Source organism: Anser anser (assembly GCF_964211835.1).
Source record: "Anser anser genome assembly, chromosome: 3".
Taxonomy (NCBI): domain Eukaryota; kingdom Metazoa; phylum Chordata; class Aves; order Anseriformes; family Anatidae; genus Anser; species Anser anser.
Window position 1 is genome coordinate 81,872,306 of NC_139722.1, and position 12,815 is coordinate 81,885,120.

The 12,815-nt window shown below is 36.5% G+C and overlaps 1 protein-coding gene across 1 annotated transcript in view; it reads left to right on the forward strand.

Moving 5' to 3' along the window:
• The window catches only part of RYR2 (ryanodine receptor 2), a 423,949-nt gene that overhangs the window by 252,516 nt on the left and 158,618 nt on the right, over window positions 1-12,815 (forward strand). Inside the window, exon 27 of the mRNA XM_083827634.1 lies at window positions 5,657-5,804. Coding sequence (XP_083683760.1) covers window positions 5,657-5,804 — 148 coding nt within the window. The remainder of the gene's footprint in view (window positions 1-5,656; window positions 5,805-12,815) is intronic.

A 12,815-nucleotide genomic window follows, 5' to 3' on the forward strand; every position in this document is an offset into this window, starting at 1 on the left:
ATTCTTATTCTCTTTTCAAAATAAGTAATTTTATTTTCTTTTGTAGAAATGACAGGCAACGGAATTCCAAAAGTGCATACAATGTTCAGATAACAAATACTATTCATTAAAAGTCGAAAGAGGAGAGCAGAACAGCAAGCTGCCCCTTTCTGGGTGCAGTGCAAAGATGCTTCTCATTCAATTGGCACACTTACCATATGGCAAGCTGCTAGCTGTTGTCCATGCTGCTGTGTGCTTTTGCTTGTCTCCAACAATGTGTTTGTTTCATGGGCTACATTTTCTCATCCCATCAAATTACTGTGACATGTTACAGTACTGTAATGAAGTGACATCGTGCTATACTGTGTAATACTGTAAACAGATAATACAGAGCTGTGAAATAGTTTCCTAAGGGAAAGAAATTTACAGAGGTTTGAAAGTAGATGAAGTAATGACTGGGAAATATGTTATAAACAGGAATCATACTGTACGATAGATTAGATGATCTAGAAGATCTATTCCATTATGAATGCTTCACGGTTTTGGGATTATAAAATATGAAAAATTAAAGGGATACTGTCAAGTAGTTCATGTATAACCCATTTTTTTCTTGTTATAATCTGATGGGGAAAATGCCTTCCATGTTCCGCACTTTTTCTTCCTCTAAATCCACCACTGCTTGTCAGGATTTTTTTCTTTACAAGTGATCACTGCTGTTCGTGCGTGACTATATACAGTATTTTTGTTCTGCTGCTGCAGAGCCAACCAGCCAGCCAGCAGAGGGAGCACAAGTTAACTAATAAATCCTGTTCCCAGAACTGTGTTGACAGCTGTGATGACACAGATCACAAACAAGTAAGTATTTTTCAGTAGGACAGGGTAGCTTGTTGCTCCATGAAAGGAGCAGGAGGAACAAAACAGGTAGGAAAATACAAATTTATATTTACAAGAACATATTAAATATCAAGGGTAAGTGGAAAAACAAGCACAAAATCAGTATGAAATGTACTTGACAGTGTCCCTTTAAGGGAGAAAATGGTTGCCTACCAGTTTGTCTTCTCTGAACTGGGGAACTGGTAAATGACTGAAGACAGATAAGACAGGTAGATACAGACAAAGGAGCAATATATCCTTGGTGTAAGTCAATTAAAGTAATCACATTTCTGCTATGAGAGAGGGCTTTTAAAAATATTCTACATGTATAGATTTTGACATTTTGTACCATCATAATTCCCTGAGTTACTTAACTTGTTTTTTGAAAAGCGATTTTCCATAACAAGTTGATTGAAAAATAGCATTGAAGTATAAAAGGATGCATTCGTGACTAAAGCTTCCCAATAGAGTGGAAAATATTCAGAACCCGCCTGTGAGCTTACAGTGTTGGTTCTAATTGGCATATATCTGTTGTCAAGGCATATATTGCACATAAGTCTGTGGTATTATTTATACAGGAGCAACTCGACTTTTCTTTCTGTTTTACTTACATAAAAGAGACGAGCTCAGAGATCACAAAGGAAATGAAAAGAATTTCAGTCCTCTTCCACTTACTGAATATATGACTTTTAAGTCCCCATACTGATTGTGGGAGTCGCATCCAGAGATTCTGACTTTTAGATTTTGGTTGTATGTATTGTTACTTATGCAGATAGCTTAGTCAAAGGATGTTTTGCTTTTTCTACATGTTGTATTGTGGCTGAAGAACCTAACAATTGAGGGAAAAGAAAACAAACAAAAACAAAAAACAAAACAGCTTTAATAATTGGTTGTAAAAGTTAGAAACCTAAAAAGTTCTTCCTAATATGTGAAGAGCAACTTAAAAAACATTGTTCCTGACCTGGGATAGGTAGTCAGGGCTGTGAAGCAATTATAATGTCCATTTTCAGTTTGGCTCAAAATTCAATGTGAAAGACAGTTTGGTCTTTTAAAGCCAGATTCTTACTTTGTAAGATTTTGTAGGATAATAATCACTATGTGATTAGGAGTTGGTCTTCCCAGGCTGTCTTCTGCTGCAATGAAGAGAGGTACTGTTCTGGCAGAGGAAATACAGATGTATGGAAAAAATGACAAGTTTAAAGCTTGTCAATTATTTTGTCATTAAGTGTATAGAAAGATGCATCTTGTCCTTGTAAAAAAAAAATAATGTTGTTACATCACTTTCACATTTTACCTTTTTTGTATTAATATGTTAATTCCTTCAGTTTACAGTGAGAGCACATTCTGCCAGGCATTTTGTATGTGTACAATCCTCAGTGAAGATGGTTGAAGATGTACGCATACTTCTAAGCATACATGTACTTCTAAGTATCGAACCGAACTGCTAGAAAGCCAGTTTAGGAATGCAAGTTCTGCTATGGGTGGTTACATTTAGGATATATTTTTTAACATTGCCAAGAATATAACTTTGTTAGGACTGTAGTGTGCTTTCCAATTCTAATGACTCTTGGACCTTGAAATGACTTTCTACTAAATATGAATTCAGAATTATTTTTACCTTATGAAATATTTTTTAATATTAATGATTTATGGTTAAAGGTATGGTAAACACAGAAAAGCTAGGCCTCTGGATAACCAGATAAGAAATTTATAGTATACATAAATGACCCAGCTGACAGTGTATGTGCCTCACACATTGGCTCACTGAGCTGAGTTTCTGACAGCACTGCTGGCAAATTCACCAATAGCATTTATAGTGGCAGTTGCTCAAAAATCTTTGTGGAAGTGCAAGATCCACACACGTAGCAGCAAACAGAATCCTTTCACAGCTGCGAAATGAGGGTTTATAATGGTGCAAATGAAGCTTGGAAAACATCAGCACATCTGTCTCTCACTTGAATATGTGGTGAAATACATTAACTTTATGCTTGTCATTTAACAGCTTTGGTTAAGAGAACAAAATCATTTCAGTACTACATAGAATATGTATCTGTACAGCTCTAATGCTTTAAATCACAAAACTTACAATGCCATTGACTTATTATAATCATTCCTGCACTCTTCCTAATCCATGTTTTAATTTTTCAGTGTTTTCCTATCTTTCTCTTTGATAGGCACTATTTTATATATATATATATATATATATATATATATTTTCTTTTTGTGTGTGTGTGTGTGTGTGTGTGTTTTGTTCCTTTTAGTCTGGTGATCCTGAACTTCTCAGAGCTTTGGGAAGGCCCAGGACTGCATAGGTTTGCAATATCATTTTATAGCTCTGAAAACTATATTGTTCTTTATCATTTCAGATGTCTTTCAGAGGTTTATGTAAGGCTTTTTTTTTTTGTTACTGAATTACTTCTGAAGAATACAACATTGTTATGCACACTGTCTCTTAACAGGTTCTTCTGCTAGAGTTGTTTACAGTTTGACTGGTATTCTGTGCTGCTGTAGACGTTACGGATGCTCCTGTTTCTATCTTACTCTTACATGACATCTGTCTGTGAAAGCTATAATTTGTACTAGATGAATTATCTACATGTCACATACTCATATTCACTGAATGAATTAATGCAGTTCTGCAGCTCAAGTTGTATTTTCTCTGTGAATTATTCTACAGTAGCATTCATTACCTGTAATGAAAAGGCTCCTTTATAAATGTTGGTGTGTGTTTGGGTGTATTTTCTGTAGTTCTTTTTTTCTACTATTAAGAGTTATATTTGCTTAGTGTCAATGTTGACTTAATACTGCCTATTTCACATGTACTCTACAAATAACTACATGTGTGGTAATCCAATTACTATAAATATAATAATTGTAATTAATGCCTGCAGGGGGGGTGGACTAGATGATCTTTAAAGGTCCCTTCCAATCCAAACCGTTCTGATTCTATTTTCTGTAATACAACTAAATCTGTTGTATACATTGTATATTGTAATACTGACTTTTCGTGGCTGCAATGCTTTCTTTTACTTTACTCCAAATTCAGTTGTAAAGGACCATATGTGGTGTTTGTGTTGTACTCAATAGAAACAAAGTTGTGTAATAATATACCTAGGCTTCTTTATTTTCTTTTACTGTGATATTATAGGTTCTGAATTCAAAGCCAAACAATTATATAAATTTCGTGTGTGCTACTCAGCTCAGACCATTTGAAACAGAATTTTATCAACAAGCTTGAGGTTTTCTATTGTTGTTTTATTTATTTTATTTCACATGACTTAGTGAACAAGTACTGTATCAGACAAACACTGTACAAAACACAGTCTTCTGATGAAGCATTAGACTGTCAAACCTGGTAAATTCTGGAGGGGAAAAAAAAATTAAAAAAAAAATCAAGCTGTTATCCATCTCTTAAAAGTCCGCAGTACACTACAAAACAGTAACTTTTCTGTAGTGAATAAAAAGAATTAAGTCTATGTACAAATTGCAAATATACTTAATAAAAATTACCACTCTTAGCTAATCAGCTCTCTTACTGACTTGATTATGACTGTGCAAAACTCAGTTACTGTATAGGATCATTCTTTTGATTTGCTATGCTTAAACCACAGAGGTTTGGAAGATTATAAGTACCAAATCTTATGATGAGTATAGCAATAACAGTTCTTAAGTCAGCAATAAGTGTACCATTCAAAATTTAGATAGACAAATAACAGGAAATAAAGAACAAAACTATTAAAAGAAAAATCCCTACTCTTATTCATACTGCAAGAAGTAGCCACAGTTGTGAATTAGTGAAAAAGGTCAAGGTCACAATGTTAAATAAACTTAGACCTAAGTAAGGAAAATAATCTATAAATCTGAGTTTGTTTTATATTTTTATGCCTTTTTTTTCATACTATAACTGTTTGCTTAGGCATTTCTAAAGGAAGTAATATTCTAGATATATTTTATTATCATATATCATTATCTGCTGATTGCCCATATATTAATGTACATTAATGGTTGCTATAGCAATTACCAGGTCATTATGCTAACTGTAATTAATATTATGGATGAGAAGTTATACTTCTTAGAAGAAGTTAACTGTTATTCCAGTTATTTCTGATTCATTTTTTAAAGAAAATTTTTCATGATGTCCTTTTGGACAAGCAGCGTTTCAGAGGAAAATATTTATCCTTTTATGCCTTTTGCAAGACAAATAATTTTAAACCATGGTGTTTCATCTCTGGTGTTAATGTGAATATTTTCACATAATTATTTTTTTCACTTTTTTATCAAGGAAGTAATAATTCCTTGTAGCAGTTTTTTCAGTACATTTTTGGTTCATTCTATTTTGGTAGCAGCCTTTTTCCAGATGTACTGAATCAAATATTGGAAAAAAAGGAACGTCAGCTTAAAAGTGTTTTGAATAAGTATGGAAAGAGAGCCCCTCAAATTATCTTTGTGCTTACCCTGACATTGGCCATCCCACTGAATATAACTAGAGCTGATATGGTATAGTACTTAGTGTCATCAGCAATGCGTTATCTTTATCTTTTTGTTAGCCATTCTAGCACACAGGTAATGCCTGTCCAGTAATGTTTCTTTTTCTAGAAGGAAGTTCATTGGTAGGATTTCATAAAGCACTGGTTAATAACTGCACTTTAGTGTTTACTCACTATGATGAGCCCAAAGGCAGATAGCCTTGCATTAAAAGGGCAATAAAAAATGCCTGCAATGCCTGCCTATTTCTACAGCACAATTTATCTTTAAGAGAGAGTATGGCTTCTGAAATTGAATTTGATTTTTCGTACTTCTACAGGATGTGAAAAATCGACGAAATCCTCGCCTTGTACCTTATGCTCTTTTGGATGATCGGACGAAGAAGTCAAACAAAGACAGTCTTCGTGAAGCAGTCCGCACCCTTTTAGGCTATGGTTACAACCTGGAAGCTCCTGACCAAGATCATGGTAAACAATTTTGTTGTCTCTCTCTCTCGAAATTAAAGACTATTCCACTTCACTACTTGATTTGTTGGTCCAGTAAAACGACCTAAACAGTTAGAGTACTTTCAAAGCTAATAGGCCCTTTTCTATGTATTATCTTGTTATATTACCCTTTGACTTTACATTCATTCATTATATTTGAGGTGCCCCAATCCAAAATCATTTTTAAATTAAAATATTTTTGATTAGTACTATCTTTGTTATTTTACAACAGAATAGCAAAATTGCTAAGAAAAAGATTATATGTAAGCTCAGTAGAAGTGAATTTTATGTTCTCGCAGTTTTAACTTCAAATAGTTAAGGAAAGATTCTGCAGTTAGCATACAATCCTCTATTTAAATACTTAAAACTAAAAGATAACATTTTCAAAGACATGCATATAAACCAAATTTCTGTGTTTTCAAACAGAAAAATTGTCGAATTAGATAATCTGTTAGAGCATTTAAGCCTCTGTTATTTTCTTAGGTCTTCAAAGTTCAATAGACTATAATTAAACTTTAACTCATTTCCTAGCAATGTTTTGATTGAAATTGCACCATTGCTAGTCTGATTATTTTATTGATATGTAGGGCAGTGTTTTCAGCATCTATAGTTTGATTCAGTTTTTATGAGAGGCTACATTTTTAAACTGGTACCATGAATCTGTAACAGGGATGGATTGCTGAACAGGCAAAATAATCTGTTGCTGTGTAGAGTAGATTGTGCTTGTGGCAAAACACCATGGTCTCTGTTAAATCTGCTTGTGGTTAGTCTGTAGGGTTTAAGACTGATTCATAATCTTTTAATTTTTCCCACTCCCCTCCTACTGTGGGAAAGAGTTACTGCATAGAGAGAGAGTATGACTTCTGCATGGTTCTGAGAAGGTGAGCTGGCTGTTGCAGGAGGTGTTTGACTCCTATGAAGATAAAGGAGCTGTCTGGTGGTAGGGAGAGAGGGAAAGAAAGCACATTCTTTTTCTACCATCTTCTCCAAATCCCATTGAACAATATTAATTCCCTTTCGTCATTTACAGCTCTGAGAACCAAATGTACCTGTCTTTCCTTAGGAATGAATGGCTAGAAAAATCAATTAATTTTTTTTCTTAAGATGCAGAGGATCTTTGAGCTAGCTCTGTGCATGGAGTTACAAATTAAATGAAAAGAACGTATGTGCAATCCTTGCATCTGAGAAGTGTCATCAATCCCATTGCAAAATTTCCAGAGTAAAGGACTTGCAGAAGTGTCTCACAAACTAGTCTTCCTCAAACAAAGACTAGAATTGCATTCAACCACAGGTTTTATATGTATTTTAGGGATTTAAGTTTAACAGTTTATGAACCTCTACAGTTTTTGAGATGCATAAATCATGTCACACAGATTCCCTTTCATTAGCCAAAATCCATACCGTTATTAAATGATATAGAGCCATCTAGTGGTGTTCTGCATCTCCGTTGATGACTTTTATTTTTAACATTTACAGAACTGTATAGCAGCATTTTTTTAATTCTTTGCTGTAAGTATTATTTATTAGTTACCCACAGCAACTGTAGCTTAGGGATTGCTTAGAATATAGAAAGTCTTAGTTTACTTAGAATCTAAAAACACAATGTAGTCTCTCTCCCCATGCTTTGTGGTGGTCAATCTCCTGTATAGGAGAGGTACTGAGGATCTTCAAAAGTGGTTTTAAGGCTTTAAAAAGACCATTAAAGAGAAAATGCTACTGGTAAAAGGATTATATGGCAGAGAGTTCAGAGTTGCTTACAGGAGATTTATTGAGCTTGAGTCCAGAAAGGCCAAACATTTGGGGTATGAGGTGTGATAGTAATTTCTGAGGGACATGATTTTGTAGGCTATTCAAGATAAGATTAGAAATACTGACTTTTTTATGGCTGAGAAAATAGAAAAGGGAGAGATTCTTAACACAGTCTAATGGGCAAGCAGGTGCAGACATATTTTAGCTTATAAGAAAATTTGATCTGATTAGAAATTCAGAAAGAGGAGGAATTGCAGTGGTAAGACTGGAATATTGAGTTTTCAAAGGCTGAGCAGGCTTTGATACTTTGCAAATTTGTGGGAAAAGATCCAAAATGCTTTAGGCATTCTTTTTCCTAATCTGAGAGAGAGTCAGGTTGATCCCTAGTTGTGTGATCTTATTAATGGAGAGAAAACTATGTAAAATACTAGAGAATAGAGTAGTTCAGAGAACTTAGGGAAGAAAGATCAACTAAGCATTATTTCTTTTTTTTTTTTTTGATATATATATATATTTTTAATGCAATTTTTGTTATTTCAGGCTACCTTATGGTTTGAATTGATAGTAAAGTCTTGGAAAACTCACTGTATACTGATGTGGGAAGATGGAGACAGTCCTAAGGGTTAGCCAACAATATTGAAGGAAAACCAGAAACAAGTTAGGATAAAAAGTGTTTAAAAGGATGTTAGGAATGGCCATCTATGAGGCACCATGTAGGATCATGAGTAGTACTAGTATTCAAGGAATATTAATGGGTAAATGCTTTTTGGCAATATTTGAGAACATCTTCCATAGGTAGAAGTAGATGGATGCCACATAGCTGTGGATAAATCAATATATATATATATATATTTTCAACCCAGTATGTTCAGTGCACTGAGAGGGGGAAAAAAAGGAGATTTGGAGACATAGACAAATCTAAGATTTGTGCTTTTGTGCATGACAGAAACAAAAGTAGATCTGTATCAGAAGAGATTGATCCAGAAGATGGTGGGATGACACAGTAAAATAGTGCAAGTGGTAGCAAAAGAACAGGAATACTGACAAGAACATTGGGCTGGGTAGATGGAAAGTTGGATTGGAGAGTAGAGATCCAAGTCCAAAACTTCATTGTTAGTTATCAAGAAAAGGGGAAAAGATGGAGGTATTTTAAGCCTGAAAGCAGTGTGTGTCCCAGCATAGTTTTTCTCCCCTTAAAAAAGCTTAAGCACTTAAAAAATAAAATAATAAATAAAATATTTGTTCATAATTTCCACAAAAGTTGTGAAGCACAAGCTAAGCACTTCTCTACTGCTGTTATGGAGCACAGGGAACAACATGTTTATATTGTCTCAAGCTTTCTCTTGAGGTTTCTTTTTGTCCTCTTTCTCTGAAGAAGCCCAATAGCAACTCAGTTTTATCTATAAAAATACTTTGATAAAGTGTTTTATATAAAACAAACTGATTTATCAATATTTTTATGCCATTGCTCCTTCATCATTTAAGAGAATCAGTGATAACTTTTAAGAAGAAATACGTTTAATGTGTTAAAGTTTAACTCCAGCCTCCTTTGAACCTCTTAGTGAAGCCATACTGGTCTTTGAGAAAATATATTACTTATAATTACCTGAAAATATGTGAATGTTAACTTAAACTCTCTTAAACTAGCTCGTTACAAATCACTTGCACTTACAGTTAAGAGAATTTTGAAATGAAACATAGTAAGTGATGATAAGATAAGCACACGATCATGCTACGGATAATTAACAAAATTAATCAGTGGCTGAGAAAGCTTTTAACACAGCAGTTAATTTATTTTACACTCCATTGCACTAGACAAGAGAAGTGAAAAAGCTCATTTTCTTGAACCTTGAAGCTGCTGTGGCAGTTTTTAAAGCACTCTATGAAATCTAGCCTCATCTGACTTTCTCTTCAACAGTTTGAGAGAGAGTAAAGGAGAACAGTCAAAACAATTTATATTTGGCATGTTGTTTTTTCTCATTTCACTAGCTAATAATATTTTCGAAATATTGTTTTATTCTTTTGTTGTTTTGTTTTGATTTGTTCTTAAACAGTAATCTGCAGACATTGCCTTTAACACTACCTTTATGCCCTTCTTAAGGCACCTTTATTCTTTAAAGACTTGCTGCCTTTTATCTTGACAGAAGTTAATACACTTTTCCTGAAGCAGGAGTAAGATTACTTTGGGCTATTTTCTCGTCGTTGTTGTTGTTAAACAAAGATGTCTCATAGTTTAGGAATCTTAACTCAAAGACAAACACCTGTCTTTTACAGTGACTGGAGGTGATTGGAGGATGAATTTAGTCTTTTTTTTTTTTTTTTTTTTTTTAATCTAAATAACTGGGAGCCCAATTCACAGAATCATGGAACTGTTGAGGTTGGAAGGGAACTCTTGAGATGTCCCTCTCACTGCTCAAGCACGGTCAGCTAAAGCAGATAACCCAGTACCATGGCCAGATGGGTGTTGAATATATCCAAGGACCGTGAATCCACAGCCTTTCTGGAAACCTGTTCCAGTGTTGGACCATCCTCACTGTAAAAAGTGTTTTCTTGTGTTCAGATGGAATTTCATGTGTGTTACTTTGTGCCTATTGCCTCCCTCTTCTTCTTTGTGTCTGGCTGTCTTTACTTCATTCCCTCCCATCAGGTATTTATACAAACTAATAAGATCCCCTCTGAGCATTTTGTTTTCTGGGCTGAGTAGTCGCAGCTCTCTCTTACCCTCTGCTCATGAAGGATGCTGCAGCCATGGTCCTGTGCTGTACTTGTTCCAGTAAGTCTGTATCTTTCTTGTACTGGGGAGCCCAGAACTGGACCTAGCACTCCAGATGTGGACTCAATGGTCCCAAGTAGAGAGGAAGCATCAACCAGCTGGCAAAGCTCTTCCTGATGAGCCTAGGATGCTGGTGGCTTTTGCCACAAGGGTATATGCTGGCTCATATTCAACTTGTCCTTCTCTGCAAAGTTGCTTTCCAGTTGGTCAGCCACAGTGTGAAGTGCTGCTGGGGGTTGCTCCTCCCCAGGTGCCAGACTTTTTCCCTTTGCTGAACTTTGTGAGATTGTTCTCAGCCCAGTTCTCCAGCCTGTCCAGGTCCTTCTGAATGACAGCACAACTGTCAGCTGTATCAACTACTCTTTCTAATTTTGTGTCATCTCTGAACTTACAGTGGGTGCACTCTGTTCCATCATCCAGGTCAGTAATGAGAACAGAAAACAGCATTGGCTCCAGTACCCCTGTAGACCATAGTAGCCTTGGGGTACTCCTCTAGTGACTTGCATCCATGGGGACTTTGTGCTGCTGATTACATTACTCTGGGCCTGGCTGTTTTCAGCCAGCCTTTCAATACACCTCAATGTGGGATTATTTAACCCATACTTTATCAGCATTTCTATGAGATGTTAAGGGAGACATTGTGAAAAACCTTACTACAGTCAATGCAAAAACATCCACTGCTCTCCTGTTATCCTCAGAGCAAGCCACCTCATTGTGAAAGGTTATCAGATTGGTTATGTGTGATTTCCCCTCTCATAAATCCATGCTGACTAATCCTGATCACCTTCTTGTCCTTCATATGTTTGGAGATGTTTTCCAGGAGGATTTTTTCCATCATCTTCTCTAGGATTGACTGACCTGACTGTAGTTCTTTGTTTTTTTCCTTATTGCTCCTCTTGAAAACCGGGGTGACATTTGTTCTCTTCTAGTCTTTAGAAACCTCTCCCAGTTGCCATGACCTTTCAAAGATAATTGGGAGTGGTTTCACAATGACATCAGCCAGTTCTCTCACCACTTGCAGATTGCAACCTACCAGGGTTAATGGGTTTATTTAAATCCAATTTACGTATTTCCTAGCCTGGGTCTCCTCCACTGAGGATAAGTCTTCATTACTCCAGACTTTCTCTCTTGTCTCAGCAGCTGAGGATTCCTGAAGGCCAATCTTACTGTTAAAGACTGAGGCAAAGAAATCACCAAGTACTTCAGTCTTTCCTGTCTCATTTGTCGCCAGGTCAGCAAGTGGACCATAGGTTCCTTACTCTTCCTTTTGTTATTTGTGTTTGTAGAATCCTTTCTTGCCTGTCATATTCCCTGGCAGATTCAACTCCAGGTCAGCCTTGGTGCTCCTAACTCTAGCCCTGCAAGGTTGGACAGAATCTGTATGTTCTTTCTGTGTCCCTTGGCCCTGTTTTCCACCACTTACATGTTTCCTTTTTATGTCTGAGTTCAGTTAGGAGCTCCTTGCTCGTCCAAGCAGGGCTTCTGCTGCCTTTTCTTCTTGCTGAACATGTGGCTTCTTCTAGTTTGAAGAAAGCCTCATTTACTATTTTAATAGCAGTTACCCTTGATGAATTTACTCATGTTGGTCTGCCTGCTTGTCTTTACGTACAAGCTCAGAGCTTGCTCCTGAGCCATCCCAAGGCAGATCTCCATGCATTCCAGCTGCTCTCTCACATAAAAGCCAACTCTTCCTCACAGCCTGTCCATCCTAAAAAAAAACTTGTATCCATCCATTGCAATGTTCCAGTCGTGTGAATTATCCCATCATATCTCTGTGATCCTAATATGCATCATAGCCCTGTAACTGTACTCATTTTTAATTGGACATGCTGCATGCATCAGTGTAGTCATTTGAGAGGTACCCAAGCATGCTGGTCCCCCAGAAGAGGCAAGGGAGCCCCATCAAGCTGTTCTGCAGGTACTTTCTCCTTTGTATGCTTACACACAAACAGGTTCCAGTTCAGCTCTGTTTTCTTGATTTCTGCATCCCTTCTGTTCTTGTCACTCTGGGCCCTTGGCTTGCTACCCTTATCCTCAGCTTACTTGGCTGTTTTCTAAGGAATCATGTGCTTTCTTGTCATTTCTAGTTTAAAGCTCTCCCAGCAAGGTTGGCCTGCTGTTGGCAAAGATATATTTGCCTGGTTTAGTCTCATGGATCCCATCTCTCCTAAGCGGCTTTTAACCCTCAAAGAGGGTCTTACTGTTGTAGAAACTAAAACCTTGCTGTCAACACCAGCTGTGCAATGAGTTGTTAACCCTCAGGATCCACTGGGTTGTCTTCAGGTCACTGATTGGATCAAGGAGGACACTACTTGAGCCCTTGACCACTTTCCCTAGTCAATGCTTGCAACATCCCAGATCATTCCTGGCTTTTTCACTGGTATCTGCATGGAAGAACAACAGGGGTTAGTACTTGGAGGGCCAGATGAGCCTTGGTATCATCTCCATAACTTGCAAATGTTAGCACCTGG